This window comes from Thermobia domestica, chromosome 5 (genome assembly GCF_964235325.1).
Source record: "Thermobia domestica chromosome 5, izTheDome1.hap1.1, whole genome shotgun sequence".
Taxonomy (NCBI): domain Eukaryota; kingdom Metazoa; phylum Arthropoda; class Insecta; order Zygentoma; family Lepismatidae; genus Thermobia; species Thermobia domestica.
In genome coordinates, this window is record NC_137458.1 from 206526585 (window position 1) to 206543911 (window position 17327).

The 17327-nt window shown below is 35.1% G+C and overlaps 1 protein-coding gene and 1 long non-coding RNA gene across 2 annotated transcripts in view; one reads left to right on the plus strand and one right to left on the minus strand.

Moving 5' to 3' along the window:
• Positions 1-17327, minus strand: part of LOC145686369 (uncharacterized) — a 686556-nt gene that overhangs the window by 336727 nt on the left and 332502 nt on the right. The gene's annotated exons all lie outside the window — the stretch shown is intronic.
• Positions 1-17327, plus strand: part of LOC145686367 (follistatin-related protein 5-like) — a 690843-nt gene that overhangs the window by 147281 nt on the left and 526235 nt on the right. The window contains exon 2 of the mRNA XM_081759633.1: positions 4570-4651. Within this exon, the coding sequence (XP_081615759.1) occupies positions 4577-4651 (75 nt within the window). The 5' untranslated portion in view covers positions 4570-4576. The remainder of the gene's footprint in view (positions 1-4569; positions 4652-17327) is intronic.

Sequence of the window (17327 nt, forward strand, 5' to 3'; positions counted from 1 at the left end):
CTCGAATGCATCCCTATGACAAAGAAACGTCGTAAAAGTAATAACATGTTTATCTTGATAAAGCTTTTCAAATAACAATTCATTCATCCCTTTGATGGGTTAAAAAAAAATCTGAGTTTTCGCCATCTGCCTTCATTGTTGACCCAACTGGTCGAATTTAGTTCAAAAGTCATCTTCATAAGTACTCCGTCATTTCAGGCAGATCGCTTGATATAAATAGAGAAATTTCCTTGCGCCACATTCTTCAGAGAACCATTTCGTATTCTCGTAGACGTTAATAGCTTTAATATTACCCATGAATTGTAGTCTTACCGCCACCCCCTTGTTTTCCTTGTGCACCATACCTACTGTCACGTTCTTTGGAATACAATGTTTTCCCAAACTCTGGTTTTCATTGGTTCTCATTGGTTTTCTGTTTCATCCAAATACAGTAAACCCCCGTTAACACGAATTCCAAGGGACTGAAAAATCAGGAGTTCGTGTTAAAAAAATTCGTGTTAACCGGGGACCCAAATTTTATTATTCGAATACATTTTCTCCATACATACGTATTACAGTATACAGACTATACATGCCACTAGAGTATATTATGTATATCATAGAAAACACTAGAGATGGTATCGAGACGAGACCAAGACTCTTCTCCGTGTTGATACCATCCACAGAGTTGTATCGAGACGAGGTTGAGAGTTTCGGTCTCGTCTCGATTTCGAAAAGCACGGCTCGGTCTCAAATTCGAGTTAAGATCGAGATCGAGACTAGCTTCGGTCTCGGTACCGTCCTCTGAAAAGTGAAAACACTACAGTAAGCTTATTATCCTATCTTCAAATATTAAAAAAAAGCTTCCACGCAGAAAATCCAGGTCAAGTTATAAAATTGATAACTCCGCTAGCAAGTTGGGTACCGCTAGTAACGGAAAGGTATTTATGACTGCTGTCACCACTTTGGAGTTACAGGGGAGAGAAGATGTTTTGTCTCGAGCTGTCGCCAGCAGCTCGTCTGCCAAGCTCCTGCATGTTCAGCGCTTGACGGAGGACAGAATCAACACCATATAAGGGAGGAAAGATAACTGTTTCTGGTTTTTCTTTTATTTACAAGGCAATTTTCGTCTGTATAAATACTGTATGACAAAAACTGAAATGAAATGAAATGAAATTTTTGAGTTTTACGTCCGACGGTTATGCCGGTTAGGCTAAAGGAGACGGTGAAGATGAGAGATGAATGAAATGGTGGAATGAAGAAAGTGGGAGGAAACGGGAGAACCCCGAGAAAACCCACGCACACGGTGTTTGTCCACCACAAAGTTCACTTGGCGGGAGCAGGGTTTGAACCCGAGACCTCTAGCACCAGAGGTGAACGCTCTACCACTGAGCCAATGACAAAAACTGAGCTGGAGTGAAATCTGAAATAAGAGAAATGATCTAAAAAAAGAAAAACAAAGGATATAAAGTTCGTGTTAAATGAAAACCTTTACTGACTCAAGAGACTAAAAATTAGTTCGTAATTCGTGCTAACCGAAATTCGTGTTAACCGATAAAACTTCCTATAAGATAACGTACAGCGATGCCGGGACCGAAATTTTGTTCGTCCTAACCGAGTGTTCGTCTTAAGCGAGTTCGTGTTAACGAGGTTATACTGTATTTTTTTTTTTCAATTCTCTTATAGATGCACAGTTCAAAACCTCTAGTTGTTTCATTAAGAGATCCAGATCCACAAAGTATGTTTTTTCTTCTTCATATATATATATATATATGTATAAAATTACTTGCCTATTCAACTTTCCCACCTTTGAATTTTGTATTTGCTACAATATCTTTTGTTACAATAACCGTTATTTTCGTCCTTTTTGTATTTATCTTCATGTTCTTTACAGCTTTACTTCAAGCTTTCTGAAATTAATTAGGTCTTAATTTTCGCGAAAGATAACACTCCGTCAAGTTCTCTATTCTGCCTCATGGTTCTTACACGAGTTCTTTATTAGTGTCCATCCTTTTATTTCACCCCAACTCTCTTCAGCATTATGATTTTCGGGCCATCCGGTGGAAGGCCTTTCCTAAATCGAGTAGTATTATATACACTTCATTTCCTTCCTCTAAAAAAATTACCCAACCATTAGTATTGGAAATCCTTTGTCGTCTCACTTACTTCGTTCTGCTCTTCAATACTTAAACTGCATGATCGATTCTTAATTTCATACTAGTATGTAATGTATCCCTTCCAACAGCTGAACATTTACTTCGCCCCCTTTACATTTATTTTTCTATTTTTAGGTTCAACTATCATACTCATTCTCCCTTTCTTTCTTTCTAACTTTCTTCCTATTTCTATTGGTTTTTATTTTTCTATTTTCCTACTCTTTAAAATTCTTTATATCTTCACAGTTATATCTTTAGGAGCTTTCCTCGTTTTGTCAGTTTCCTCTCGCAGGTTGATGTTTGACTTGATATATATTGTTTGTCTTTCTTCCGTGCAACTTTCTTTGTACATTTTCTTCTCCTTCATTCTCCTCAACGCGTTTTCTGTAACCTATATCTTTTTAACTCTATTCTTTCCATGCTACGCTAGTCTTTTCGGCGATGTCATGTTTGCGTAGTTTTAAACGCTCCAACCCGTTAGCCCCTTTTTATTATTATTATTATTATTATTATTATTATTTGAAGATATAAATAATTTTCTGTAAATTTTCTACTTTCCCTTTGTCATGTGGTTTCCCTAAACCATATCACAACTATGAATTTCGTCAAGTTTATATTGGACAAACTGCTGCCTTCCTCAAGGGCATTTTTGTCTGGTACTTCATTTCAATCAATTCGACAGAGATGGCCTATGACATAGCATTATGCGGATGACAGCTTGAAATTTCACTGTAGCATACAATCCTCTCTAAATCGACGCTACAGAGATGTCTTTGTAAAATTTTTGTTTATCGCAAAGGCTTAAAATACTTTTATACTTATACACCTAAAACTAGTACTTTCATGAAAAAGCTACGGACAGTGGTGGCGAGTAGCTGAATTTATTCGCGAAACCTGATTTTTCGACACTTGCGGGCGGTCGGCAGTATTTTAAAAACAAAAACGTCTCACGGTAAAATTTATCGAAAATTTGGTATGATCACAAACTTACTGTTTTTTTTTTTTATCTCATTTACATTATTCTCACTTTTTACTTCTTTGGGAATTTAAGTTATACCGGTACAATATTACAATGTTTTTATAAAATCTCAATTGATTTGATGGGGAAATTGTCTAAGTGGTTTGTAAGAGAATATGTGTGTATGATTTAGCTTCAAGATGTTGTACCACGTTCCTGTTTTCGAAGAAAAATAACATACACAGGGCTACAATTTGTTTCTGCGATGAACCTTTGAGATGCCTGCTACAATTTTTTTGTTTATCTAATTGCTAATGTGCTCGCTTCTTGTAGATGGGTACCGGGTTCGATTCCCGGTGAGAGAGCCTTGAAATTTGAACACATTGAGGTAGTTCTAATTCCATCTTAAACTGTATATCTACGTCTTAGCCTCTGTGTTAAACCCCAGCCAACCAACAAACTAAATTTTCTGTTTAATAGAAATGAATGCTTTAATAAATTTTTAATATCGCTGAAGTTTTACAATATAAGATATGTGTGAAAAAGAATCAACTGGTAATAGAGGGCAATAGTTTCACCCATTTCCATTTTTTTTTTTCAAAACTACAAGAGAGAGAGGAACCGAAGTTGTCTGTAGTGGAGATGGAAATTCTGCAGTCGATATGAGGAGTGACAGGGATGGACAGAATTAAGAATAAAGTGGTCCGGGAAAGGGGAACAGTAAATGTAAAATTAGCAGTTGAAATTTTCCAAAAGTAGTCTGAGATGGTTTGGTCACGTAACAAGGAGAACTTCGGGATATGCAGCTCATAGAGTGGATGCTATAGACCTGAAGGGAAAGGAGCATGAGACCGGCCAAAGAAGTGGAGACATTGTTTGAAAAACGATATAGTGCAGTGTATTGTTACGGTGAATAAAACACAGGATAGAAACAGATCAAGGATAGTGATCCGAAAAACCAACTCCAGGTAACTGGGAATATGGCTAGAAGAAGAAGAAGACTGTTTACAAAATTTAGTAAAATTCAAGAGTCAGACAGAACTTTGCCCAAAGACAAACGGAATCAATAATTAGAGGAAAATCCGAGTATTGTTCTTCTATTATTATTATTATGATTTAATTTCATAGTACTCTACTGTTCCCAATAATTAAACCTTTAATGTTGTAGCTCCTGAAACAGCATATGCAATTTCAACACCAAGAACTAGCAGAATAAAAAAAAAAACTTGTTAATGAATGTTGTTGAATAATTGCACATTTATAGCTTATTTGAACCAGTTCAAATATAGAATAGAGTGATTCATGAAATTCTCGAAAAAAAAAAAAAGAAAGAAAAAACACACACACATTTGTTGAAAAATGATTGCTCTGTTCTTTTTAATGCATTTTTTTATCCCAGTTTTTAATATAAAACATTTTATGTCCATTAAGCATGTTCAATTGTTTTATTCTATTAATTTTCTGTTTTTATTCTAGATTCACCATGCTGTGTAAACATGCATCGCTGGTTCTTTTGATGGTTATATCAATATGCCTCTCTGTCATCGCACAAGCTAAGGTAAGTACTTCTTTTCATTACTCTTCGATGAAGTGTTCGATCCTTTAAATGTATTTGTCTACTTATTTTGATTTAATTAAACTTCATTAACAAAGTAATTTGCATAAGCTATTGTTGTTAAAGTGGAAAACATTATTAGATTATTTCAGGCAAGTTTTTTTTTCTGTTCTACTACATTTGGTTGTTTTCATTTAGAATCATAACTTATTTTAAAAGTAGTCATTTAACGAGTATTCAATTGTACTGTACAAAACAAAAATAAATTGAAACATTGGGGATATTTGAACTGACAAGTTGCGCTCAGGATTTAGAAATCAAATTTGGTAGAGCTAAAGATAATGGAATTGGATCTGGGTTGCTTTTCAAAGAAACTGAACACATGTAAAATTGAAACAGATTGTGATGTTAAGGGCCTTCACTACAGCGAAATTAAACTACCGCTAATTTTATAGTTTTTCTGTAATATCTTCAAAACAAATAAAAATATTCGAAAAGCAAAAACGTAGGGAACTAGACAATACGATTTTGCATGTGATACCTTTACCACAATTCACCTATCTGCTTTTGGTATGCCGCTATTTACAGAATCCGCAAAAGATCCTAAATCTATCTACAGTTGCAAATCGAAAGCAGATAGATGAGTTATGATAATGGTATCATATACAAAATCGTATTGTCTAGTTCACTACGTTTCTGCTTTTCGAATATTTTTATTTGTTATGAAGATATTACAGAAAAACTCAAAAATTAGCGGTGGTTTAATTTCGCTGTAGTGAAGACCCTTAAGGGGAAGAACATGGTAAAGAAGGGAAATATTGCGGGATAGGTCAATCTACTTGTACTTACTTGCAGACTTTGTAGTTCCTTACTTCATGGGTTTTTCAATTAATTGACGTTCTTCCATTTGTAGATTTTTAAAAAATCTTCCTCGTGGACATGTGGTGAATAGATTCTGATCGGCAATCCAGCGCGGATGAATAGCGATATTTTCTTTACGATGATATACTTAGTCGAGATAAAGATATTTTTCAAACTTTTAAAGACGAATAACTTTAAACTAGCAACACTGTTTTATGTGGCAGCTGATATTACACTTCTCGGTTGTTTTGAGGTTAGTTTGGTTTGGCAATTCATCATGTATAGACTCACACCGGAGCAACGTTTGCAAATTGTGCAAATTTATTTTGAAAACCATGGTTCAATTCGACAAACTCATCGGGTATTGTGTGCATTTTACGGTGCTCATAATCGTCCATCAGAGCGATTAATTCCAGAAACTATGGATCGTTTTCGCAATAGTTTACTCCAAACGATAATACATATCCCGTAAGACGTTGTACATTGCGGACACAACAAGCAATTGATGTCTTCAAAAATTATGTTGGTCAGAACGTTACAGTCAATGGTGAGTGGTACAAAGACATGATTTTTAACTTTTTCGTGTCCCAATTGACAGACATTAATGTTGCAGATGTGTGGTTTCAGCAAGACGGTGCCACATGCAGGCCAGTATTTATATATTGTGTGCCCCTGTGCTCTAAATAATTTGCCCCTGCCCCGAAAACGACCAATATTAGAGTTGAATCACAGTTTTTTGGGGTCACTGAGATAAATAGTGAGAGTTTTAATCCAATTCAACTTAAAGGTCATACTTCACTTCCCAGGGAGGGGGCGACATTTTAAAAGTAATAGAAAACGACAGATATTAGTGTTGAATTCATAGTTTTCGAGGTCACTGAGTTTAACGGTATCAGTTCTCACGATGTTCAAGTTCATCCTCATTCCTTAGAGTGGAGATGCAAGAGGATGACTTTTTAAAAAAATAGTCAGATAAGCTAATTAGTAACTACCGTAATTAGAGCGAATTAAACACATTAACATATTTTGTCTCGCTTGCGTGGAACTCTGCGGGTTGCTAGTTTCAAATATTACTTTATTGTGAATCTTTTAAAAAATCCAAAATTTTGCCGCCCTGTGCTCGAGCACAGAATAGCACTTACCTAAATACGGGCTTGGCCACATGCCACACAGTGCGCGCCACAATTAATTTATATTTGACATGGAACGATTAATTTCATGAAATTGACCTGTTAACTGGCCACCTCGTTCGTGTGATTTGACGCCATTAGATTATTTTCCCTGAGGGTATGTAAAGTTGCATGTCTATGCCGAGAAACCAGCGGTCACATATAACAGATGAAATTACTTCGATAGAGTAACATCTCTCTTTTTGAAATGAGTAGTGTTCACACCAATGGTGCAGCAGCCCTTGGCGGAAGTACATAAGGTCTGATCTCACGTTGAGCTGTAGGTCTACGTCTCATAAAGTCTTGGTTCTGAGATGGGACGACAATCTAAACATTATTATTATTATTATTATTATTATTATTATTATTATTATTATTAATAATAATAATAATAATAATAATAATAATAATAATGTTTTTAGTGCCGCGAATGGCTTTGAGCAAATATACAGCACATTGCATGTTATCGGGATATAAACATATACAGTAACATTATAAAGAAAGGAAGAAAAAAGTTACGTCACGCATAATGAGTAATGGAAGTCAGATAAGCAGAGTAAGTTTATAGTTGCTAGTGATGTGAGGTGGAAAATTTTCCGCGGAAAATTTTCCATTTCGGAAAATTTTCCGCTGTATCTTTCCTTAAAATTTTCCGTTCTAAAAAAATATCAGTAATCAAGTAACAATTCCTCAGCAATCATAAAATTGGTTGAACTCATGTACAGAAATGTAAAAAAAGTGAAAGATCGTTTAAAGAATCTGAAAAATTTTCATGGCTCACGAGTCAGACAATTTTCAGTAGTATGTACGAACAAGTTAAACTATTTCTCATGAATCGAAATATTTTCTGTCTTATATGGAAAAATTGAAGAACTTTTTTATAAGTTGGAAAATTTTCATCATTTTGAAGCAAAAAGTGAAACAACTTTTGGTGAATCGGAAAGTTTTATTGCTCTGTAGAAACAAGTGAAAGGAATTTTCATACATCAGAAAATTTTCATCACGATATAGAAACAAGTGAAAGAAACTTTCCATAAGCCGGACAATTTTGGAAAATATGTATAGTGATGTTCGGTGGAAAATTTTCCACTATATTTAACTGCACATTCAGCTAAAAAATTGAATTTCTGTAGAGGAAAGTTAGTCAGCAGCAAATTATAATTTTCCAATTAGCTTTCGAGAACCGGAAAATTTTCTAATATTTCAAGTTGGGAAGTAAACTTTTACACAGTGTTTCTCTCTCTTCCTCAGCGAGCTCCTTCATTGCCAAGCGGTTAGCATACGCGCCTTTGGCATGGAAGACCTGGCTTCGATCCCAGCGGGAGCTCATGTAGTTCGGATTTCACGTTAATCAGTTGGTCCCGTCTTATATAGTCTCGCTGCTGAAAGGGATGTTAAACTCAATTCAACTCTCCTCTCTCTCTCTCTCTCTCTCTCTCTCTCTCTGTGTGTGTGTGTGTGTATGCAAAGTGCAGAGAACATAAGTTCGTAGAGTACAAATATCCCATTCTATTATTTAAAATTTCAATTTATTAAAAGTCATGAATGTTTTCCGATTCATAAAAACATACTCCACTTATTCTTACATCGTTGTTTAGCCGTAAAATTTATTGGTAATAAATATTGCCTTAAAAAGTTTCATGAAGTGAAAATCTAACGATTCTTCATTTCAAGAATGTTTTAAGAACTTCAGTGCGTTTTTCCCGAAGAATCCACCTATGATCTTACAATAGTAGATTTCGTCAGTTTAATACGCATAAGACGGTTTTCTCATAGCTTTGCTACTTTTATAGATTTACATTCTGCAACATTTATAAATAAGTAGATATAATAGAAAGAGAGAGAAACACTATGTAAATTTTTACTCCCCAACTTGAAATATTAGAAAATTTTCTGGTTCCCGAAATCTAATTGGAAAATTATAATTTGTTGCTGTCTAATTTTTTCTCTACAGGAACTGTATATCTCAATGTGTAGTTAAATATGGTGGAAAATTTTCCACCTAACATCACTATACATAATATCTAAAACTGTCCGGATTATGAAAAGTGTTTTAACTTGTTTCTACATCGTGATGAAAATTTTCCGATTCATGAAAATTCCTTACATTTGTTTCTACAGAGCAATAAAACTTTCCGATTCACAAAAAGTTGTTTTACTTTTTGCTTCAAAATGATTAAATTTTCCGACTCATAAAAAGTTCTTCAATTTTTCCATACAAGACACAAAATATTTCGATTTATGAAACATTGTTTCACTTGTTCCTACATAGTACTGAAAATTGTGAGCCATGAAAATTTTCAGATTCTTTAAACGATCTTTCACTTTTTAACATTTTTAGTCAATTTTATGAATACTGAGGAACTGTTACTTGATCTGATACTTGTTAAGAACGGAAAATTTTCCGGAAAAATATAGAAGAAAATTTTCCACCGCACATCACGGCTAAACAACGATGTAGGAATGTGGAGTATGTTTTTATGAATCGGAAAAGTTTCAGTTTCAAAATTCTCCGGAAAATTTTCATCACTGTACAGGACAGACAATTCTTCGATTCATGAAAAATTGTTTCACTTGTTCCTACATAGCACTGAAAATTGTCTGAGCCATGAAAATTTTCAGATTCTTTAAACAATCTTTCACTTTTTAACATTGTTATACAGGATTTCAATCAATTTTATGAATATTGAGGAATTGTTACTTGATCACTGATATTTGTTAAGAACGGAAAATTTTCCGGAAAAGTATAGAAGAAAATTTTCCACCTCACATCACGGCTATACAACGATGTAGGAATAAGTGGAGTATGTTTTTATGAATCGGAAAATTTTCCGGAAACTTTTCATCACTGATAGTTGCATTGTTAAAACATCAGACCCAAAAACAGCCACAGAGGTTTGAGCGGGCCATGAATATGTTAGGGAAAGCCAAGTCATTATAAATTCTCTTACAAATATCTAAATTGTGTCTTTCGTATTGAGATCTGAAGGGGCCATGAAAAGTCTAGGGGGCCAGGGCCCCCTAGCCCCTTCTGGTTGCGGGCCTGTAACACATTCAAGAGTTTCTGATTGTAAATTATTTAAACATATGTTTCGTACAGACAAACAAAAAAGAAAAAGAAAAGTAGTCGTTTTAAAATTCTATTTTACAGAATGTTACTAGAATTATCGCTTTACAAAAATCAGTGAAATTACGTAAAATCAATACGAATTTGATTTGAATTTAGCTATTTAAGGAATGAATCAATCTTCTTAAAACTTCATCTTTACAGTGTGAGGAACTATAATTGTACAGTACATATAGTACAATTTTGTCTTAGCACTTGAAACCAATCCAATGTAAACACTAGTCACTAATATACCTGTATATATTGGTTTGTAAAACTTAAGAATGAAAGTAACTTTCGTATGTTGTATCACACTCAAGTGGCATAGATCACTGAAACTTCTGTAGAAAGTAATGCTATATGATACAGGAAAGAGCAGTCATAAATCGCGATTAGAGGAACAAAAATGACACTTTCATATGGAGACAATTTACAATGAGGCACTGTGACTTATGATGTCCCCCCTAATATTACAGAATAAGTAAGATGGTCCTTAGAAGGGAGAGTGCACTCGAATATTTTCCCATGCTGCTCACAAAGTTGGTAATGAGTTGTTATGATATAGAGTTCTATATCTTCACCAGCTCTGTTGGCCATTGCTGCATTAACTTCGGGACGTCGGAACGTGCTACAAGACGTCTTTCCATAGCATCCCTCTGCCGAATTTTCACTCGTTCTAACCGGTAAGTAAGAGCTACGCCATTTCCACTGTTCGATGTAGTCGTGCATTATTATCCATAAGGATGAACCTACTGCACCTCTGAAAAGACGCACGTGAGCAAGGACAACTGGATCACCAAAACGATCATGTTCGACAAGGTTCCTGGGTTGTGCATTTCCACCTCTCGCAATGTAAGTCCAGAGTCACCACCAAGACTGAATCTGAGATGAGGGCACTACTCACTTCTGTTCGGTCCAGTTCTTGGCACCACTCCAAATAGTGCCTCCAAGTTACTAGTGTTAACGAAATACAACCTAACTGCGTAAGACAACGAGACTAGTTCCATGCAGTCAGCATGCCACTTAGTAGGGTGAGATCGGGCGCCTTTACAGTCCTTTTAAATGTGTTTCTATCAACTAATGTTCTCGATTTTGGAGCGAGAATTCCTTGTTCGATGAGCAGACTCGGTTGAAAAAGTGTAACATTTATGTATGTGTGGTAGATCTCTGGCAACATGTTCCGGGCTTTCATTCATTTCAACTACTATGCAATATTTTATTTCATCTATCTTATTCTTAAACTAGCAGCGTTCACCCCGCTTCGCTGCGGTCACCCCGGAACGCAATAAACTTTGTTACTTAGATAATTTTTACCATAGTAGATTGCAGTAAATGTTAACATTATATCGCCTGTCATTTATGTTAACCCGCCGAGTGACACGGTCATGCGGGTTGCATATAAATACGTTTATTTTTACCTATGATGAACTAACAAAGGATTTGTACGTTATGGACACTTGAATGGTCAATTATCTCAAGACACTGGTAATTAAAAATTAAAGTGATATGATAAAAACCATCTAGGGTCCAAATCCTAATAACCCCCCAAAAATAAAAGAAATTGGTTCAGCCGTATTAGCGTGATGAGGGAACAAAGGATTTGTGCGTTCTCTTTTATATATATAGATTTTGCACACCAGCACGACTCTCTAAACAACAATGCTTCTTCCAACGGCCGTAAATATTAGAACAATAGTTCATTTTCATTTTAAAATAGAAGTATCTAATAATACACTTTTGTGAAGATTGAATTCTGTTTGTCAAAACTATAGAAATGAAATTCTGTATTATAAATCCGAGCTTATGAAGAAGGCGTCCAGTGGGAGGCCGAAATGAAATGAAATGAAAAATTTTAGTTTAGGTCATATCTACAACTAGTTCCGCAAACGTTTGCTGTTTTGAAAATCAGGCTATTGTTTCAAAATAAAACTCATTATCCTTCCTGCTTCTTCCATGACAGCATTTATAGGTATATGGCGATAACTGTCCAATCTGATTTCTATATCTTTCATATTGTTTGTTTTCAATATTTTCAAACCGTTAATATAATATTTACTAACATAATATTGTTTTAGTCGTGTACATAATAATAATAATAATAATAATAATAATAATAATAATAATAATAATATGGATCAGCGATTCTCAAACCGTTTGTCGTTTTCCACTGGTATGGTTAATGACGAGATTTGACAGATTGTGGAAACCTTTTACAGAAGTAAAACTTTTTTATATAGCTTAAACATTTTTGAAGATATAAGTAAGGGGTATAGAGGTAGATATACGTATGCATATGTGTTCTGAAATTTCGAATGAAACATTAACTAGCTTATGTCACTTTTCACTGTAGTCACTTCTCACTGAAAACCAGTACGGGCAGAGGTTTAATACATTTTTAGAATTATGATTTAAGTTGTCATTGAGGTAAAATCTCTTTGGTTTATGAAACAGAAGTAGCTCACCAGCCTCACTAATTCCACGGCTGTAATATATATAGTCTAGTTTCAGTACTAATTACGAGTTCAGTAATTAAAGTTAAATACCGTTCAGGGTGAATCCTAGGCTAACAAAAAGCTTGGGAGGCACTGGAATAGATTAGGAGTGTAGGTTAATTCATGTAAGTTTATAATTCTTTAGTTTATCGATATACTATATTTTAGCAATACCGAAAATTTCTGTCCAATCTGTACTACGTAAGTCAGACGAGATGTGTTATAATGTTTATGATTTAATCCTTTAATTTAAACCTTAACTATCAAAATAAATTTTAGGGTGTTCGTATATGGTTTCAGATATTAGAAGCGAAGAGGCACTTTCCAATACAAAATAGTTGATATTCCTGTTCACTTTGTACTTCATCCAGGTGTGATGTATACTTTTTTTTATATATATAAAACTGAAATTTTTCGCCTCCTAGTTTTGATTTCAGCAACATACTGTTGTAATTTGTTAAAATGCTTGTGACATATGTAATTACATTAGTCAATTAAATTAAACAGTTATGCACGTAAAATATTATGTTATCTTCTAACAAAAAGTGCAGCAAAATATATAATTTCACTTTTATTTCTCTTGTGAGCTGGCTAAGGTCACTAGAGGCAAACATTTATTTTCCGTCCATGGCGAATTCTTGTTTATGCAATAACATTTCTAGAAGAAAAATCTGTAATAATTTAACACCATTAAAAGTAAGTAATGAGTAATAGTAGTTTAATAATATTTTTTTTCATCTATTAGAAAGAGAACCAGCTGTTAGTTTCCAATAAAATTTAACTCATATCTACTGTCTTCCTTTTGTAATTCTCGTGAACTCAGCAGACTATGAGTCAAAAGGTGTCCAGGGAATGAAGCTAGTAATAACCTTTTCGGTTGAACATTCTCTTTCCAACTGAACAGCAAATGAAACCAATTTTCTCACGAATTCAAATTGGGGCCAAAAATCATGTAGATGAAAGCCTCAGCCCAATAACAAAATAAAAGAACCGAGCCATTATAGTTCTCTGTTAATGACAATTTTCGTGTTATCTTTAATATCGCTTTAATTGCCACGTTTGCAGGGTAAAGAATAATACGTTGTAACACTTAACAAAAGAAGAAAGGCAATTACCATACTGGTTTTAATTTGTTCTTGTATCTTTCTTACAAAATAATAATAAAAAAGTATATAGACCAGGGATTTGTATGCAGAAACGAATCAAAGCTATTCAATTTTATACTCCACGCTGTATCTGTGTTTCAAGTAAGTTAACGTCGAGTGAAATCTTCCAAACCTGAACGTGCTCCGAAATTCAAATGCACACTTTTCTTTTGAGTTTTTCGTCCCATAATTATGCACCGAGTCTAAGAAAGATGATTGTAATAACGAACGAAATGTTGGAACAAAAAGAGTGGGAGGAAATGGATAAATCCAGAGAAAATCCTTACACATGATGTTTAGCACAAAGCTCACTTGGCGTGAGCTCGAATCAAACCACGGACTACAAACACCAAAAATTACCCATTTACGTCTCAGCCACCATGGCTTTTCAAATACATTCAAAACAAATTGAATTAACTAAAAAAGTATTGAACATTTTACGTTCAATGACAGTATTTTGACGAATTGATTTTGCTCTCTCTGTTTTATTATAGTACAACGATATAGTCCATACGAATGAAAAGAACTGAATATTTGTTTGTTTGTCTCATGTATACATCCATACTTGAAATGAACGATTTGATATCAAATTTGGAAGATCAGGGGGCGTGACCAGGAGGGATAATTGCCTCTCTCTCCTAATGGGGTTCGTCTTTTATATGACGATTAATTTGTTTAATAATTACGGAAAACGATAAATGTTATAATAGAAAATGATAGAAAAATATTCATAAAAAATTAAACAGGTCTACAGGTTAAAAAAACGACTGAAATTAACTATTAAGTTTGTACTCTCGTTTGCCTAACTGCAATGGCGGTCTTTAAGTGGGGTAAACCGGGCAATTGCCCGGGGCCTCGCGCATGCTTCAGTATCTCTCCATGTCTCTTGTTATCTAGTCAAGAATCATTTCGTCCATGATGTCATCTGCCACTTTTGTCATTTTTTTTATCCATGTGATTATTTTGTATATTTTCAGTGTACATCCCTTCACCTTTAGTTCTGAGTCCGGAGACAGCGAATGTCTAATTTTGTTAATTTGTTAATATTTGTTTGTTGAAGTTTAGCACCCACTTTCAGCACCAAAGCTGTATAAGACCTTAAGAGGTGTGGAACCCAATTGGCAACATTTTTTTCTTGGGACGCACAGTGGGGGCCAAGCACTGAATTCTTGGCAAAAAGTAGGAATGCGCAATATGAAGCAGAAAATTGTAAGAAAACCAATTAGTTCAGTGTGTGCAGTCCCTACAATAATGTATTCAATATGTAGTAGAAAGATTTGGACATAAATTGAAAAGCAAACAAAAAAGTACAGTTTTTTAGGTGGCACGCACCAAGATGCACCATATGAACATGTCTTTGAAAATGCAAAAGAAAATCCGTGGTCCGAAATATTTATGTCATCCGACTCATCACTTCTTTCCAGTGGATCATTCTAAGACGGAACATGCGCAGTACATCCTTATGAAAATGAGACCTTTTTCTCTGTGATGCTTTCCGAAGGCTGATGTGATTAGTAGTAAATACATCACATCTTCATTTATCTTCATTCGTGACATTTTACGAGCGAAGTATTCCCTATTTTGCTTAAATTTTTTATTCAGTGCCTCTTGCGCTTCCTCACTGAGGACATGTTTTGAGCACCATGAATTAACACCTTATGCACAGTGGGTGGCATTGAGTACCAGGGGTATTACGTAATGAGCTCCTGTGAAGTGTCGTAAACGTATCTGAAAATTTTTTCCACATGCATGTCATGATGACCACTAGCAAGTGTCTTCAGCACAATCTTGAACCTCTATATAATGCCAACAGCAACATCAGTAATACTTGCTGACAATTCGTGGTTACCAAAGAAACGTCTCACTGTATTTCCATCATTGCTTATACCAAATTGTGGTTTTGGTTGATCATCGAGCAATTCGATTTCATGTTTAAATCTGTCCTGAATACACTATTTTCTAAGTGATACCATCTTATGTTCTCCACGCGCGTAGGCAATATACTTTGATTTTTCAATTTAGTATTCGCTTACGTTCTTGCGCGTGAAAGGAAAAAGTGTAATTATACAATTCACAACTGAAGAATCGACCCTAATAAAATTAAAGAAAATTTCTTGCTTCAAATTATTTCGAGTTGTGGAGGATTCGTTATGACAATGATGATGTAAGGACGCTTCAATACATAAAAATTATCTCATCATATGTTCTCGATATGAATAAATTAGCAGATATATTAAACATCTTATGATTTACACCCATCGGTAACCTGTTCATGTTGTTTCATATATTGCATCGTGCAATATGTGGGCTCATTTCAGGGCTTTGATTGGAACACTCTGAGCTGGAACGAGCGGAGGCTCATTATAGTTGCTCCCAATGTTACTTTTGTGCACGCGTCATAGAAAACAAAACACTGAATTGATCAACACAATTTTTAATATGGTGCTACCTTATGGTCTGTAGATTGTTTAGCAAACATTTGCGCTTCAAAATGTCGCCACCATTAATCAAATATGGTTGACTAAAGTTTAGTTCTGTTGGTGAATGCCAGAGAAGTATGACTAGATGTTGGGATAAGATGGGGCCTGGGGGCAAAATTCCCAGAATCGACTTCAACTTTGTCAACTTTGTCAGTGCGTTCATGGGGATCACACGTTAATAACCTAACACTTGCTCTGGCATTCATTCCAGCTCAATTCAAAAGCAGAACTACATCCAGAATGCATTTTTCCTAAAACATTTTCTTGCGCTGTATTTCCCAAAAGTGTAAATGTGCCGGTTTTCTCTTTGCATACAGTAAGAAGAATGTTTCCACTGCGACATATTAAAAAATCACATACATGATATGCCATATTTTCTACTAAATGCCATTCTATCGTTTAACCATAGTTTATATGCTTTCAGTATCACAGCATTTTCCAAATATGATATTAAGTAGTACTACTACACATCACACCAACATTCTAAATATATAAAACTATACATACATGTGGGACATATCACCATGTTTATCAGCCACTGAATATCTATACGCAATGTAGGGATAGTCGCATTCAAAGTCAACTTCCTATCTTCTGTCACTAAGCAGCGCCTCTCCGGCTTGGCGGATAACCAGGTTTACACGTGCCATAAGCTCATTGTAAGCTGCTATCACTTCTTTTCCTGCACGCTATCTTATGTACAGGCTATTAAGGTTTCATTATAACAAAATACAGTATATCGAGTCAATCTTTTACTTCATTTTTCGAGTTTTTGCACAAAATTGCCTGGTTTGGTCCCGCTGTGGGACGGGGGTACATTCTGAGCCACCGATCGTCAAGGTCTACAGTATTATACTACCTTGATCAAAAAGTTCCCGGAATCACTACCGTGTGGCGCTTTTAGTCACCTGATTTGACTTTTTCTTTTCTTGTGAGTTGCCACAACTGTCAGCGATATTCCCTTCTAATCTGAACATACTAGTTTGCCATTTATGAAAGTGACACAGGGTTGAGTACATCTGTGCATGTTTCGATTTTTGCAATGGAGTTAATTTTGCAACAACGAATATGTGTTAAATTATGCGTTAAAAACGGATTCAATGGTGCAAAACCTTGGAATTATGGGAAAAGTGTTTTGGCAATGATGTTCTGAAAAAAAATATAACGGTTTACAAGTGGCGAGCACCCAATGAGCCAAGACCGAAAAAAAAAGCGTCGTTTCTAGTTGAAAAAGAAATTGATACTCACGGTTTTCACGGATTACAATGGTGTTGTACATAATTAATTTCTGCCAGAAAGTCAGACAATCAACGAGGATTGTTATTTGGGCATTACGAAGCGTTTGCGTGAAGCAATTTGTCTAAAAAATAAGATTTCTGAACAAACAACCCGTGGATTTTGTACCATGACAACGCAGCGTCGTCCA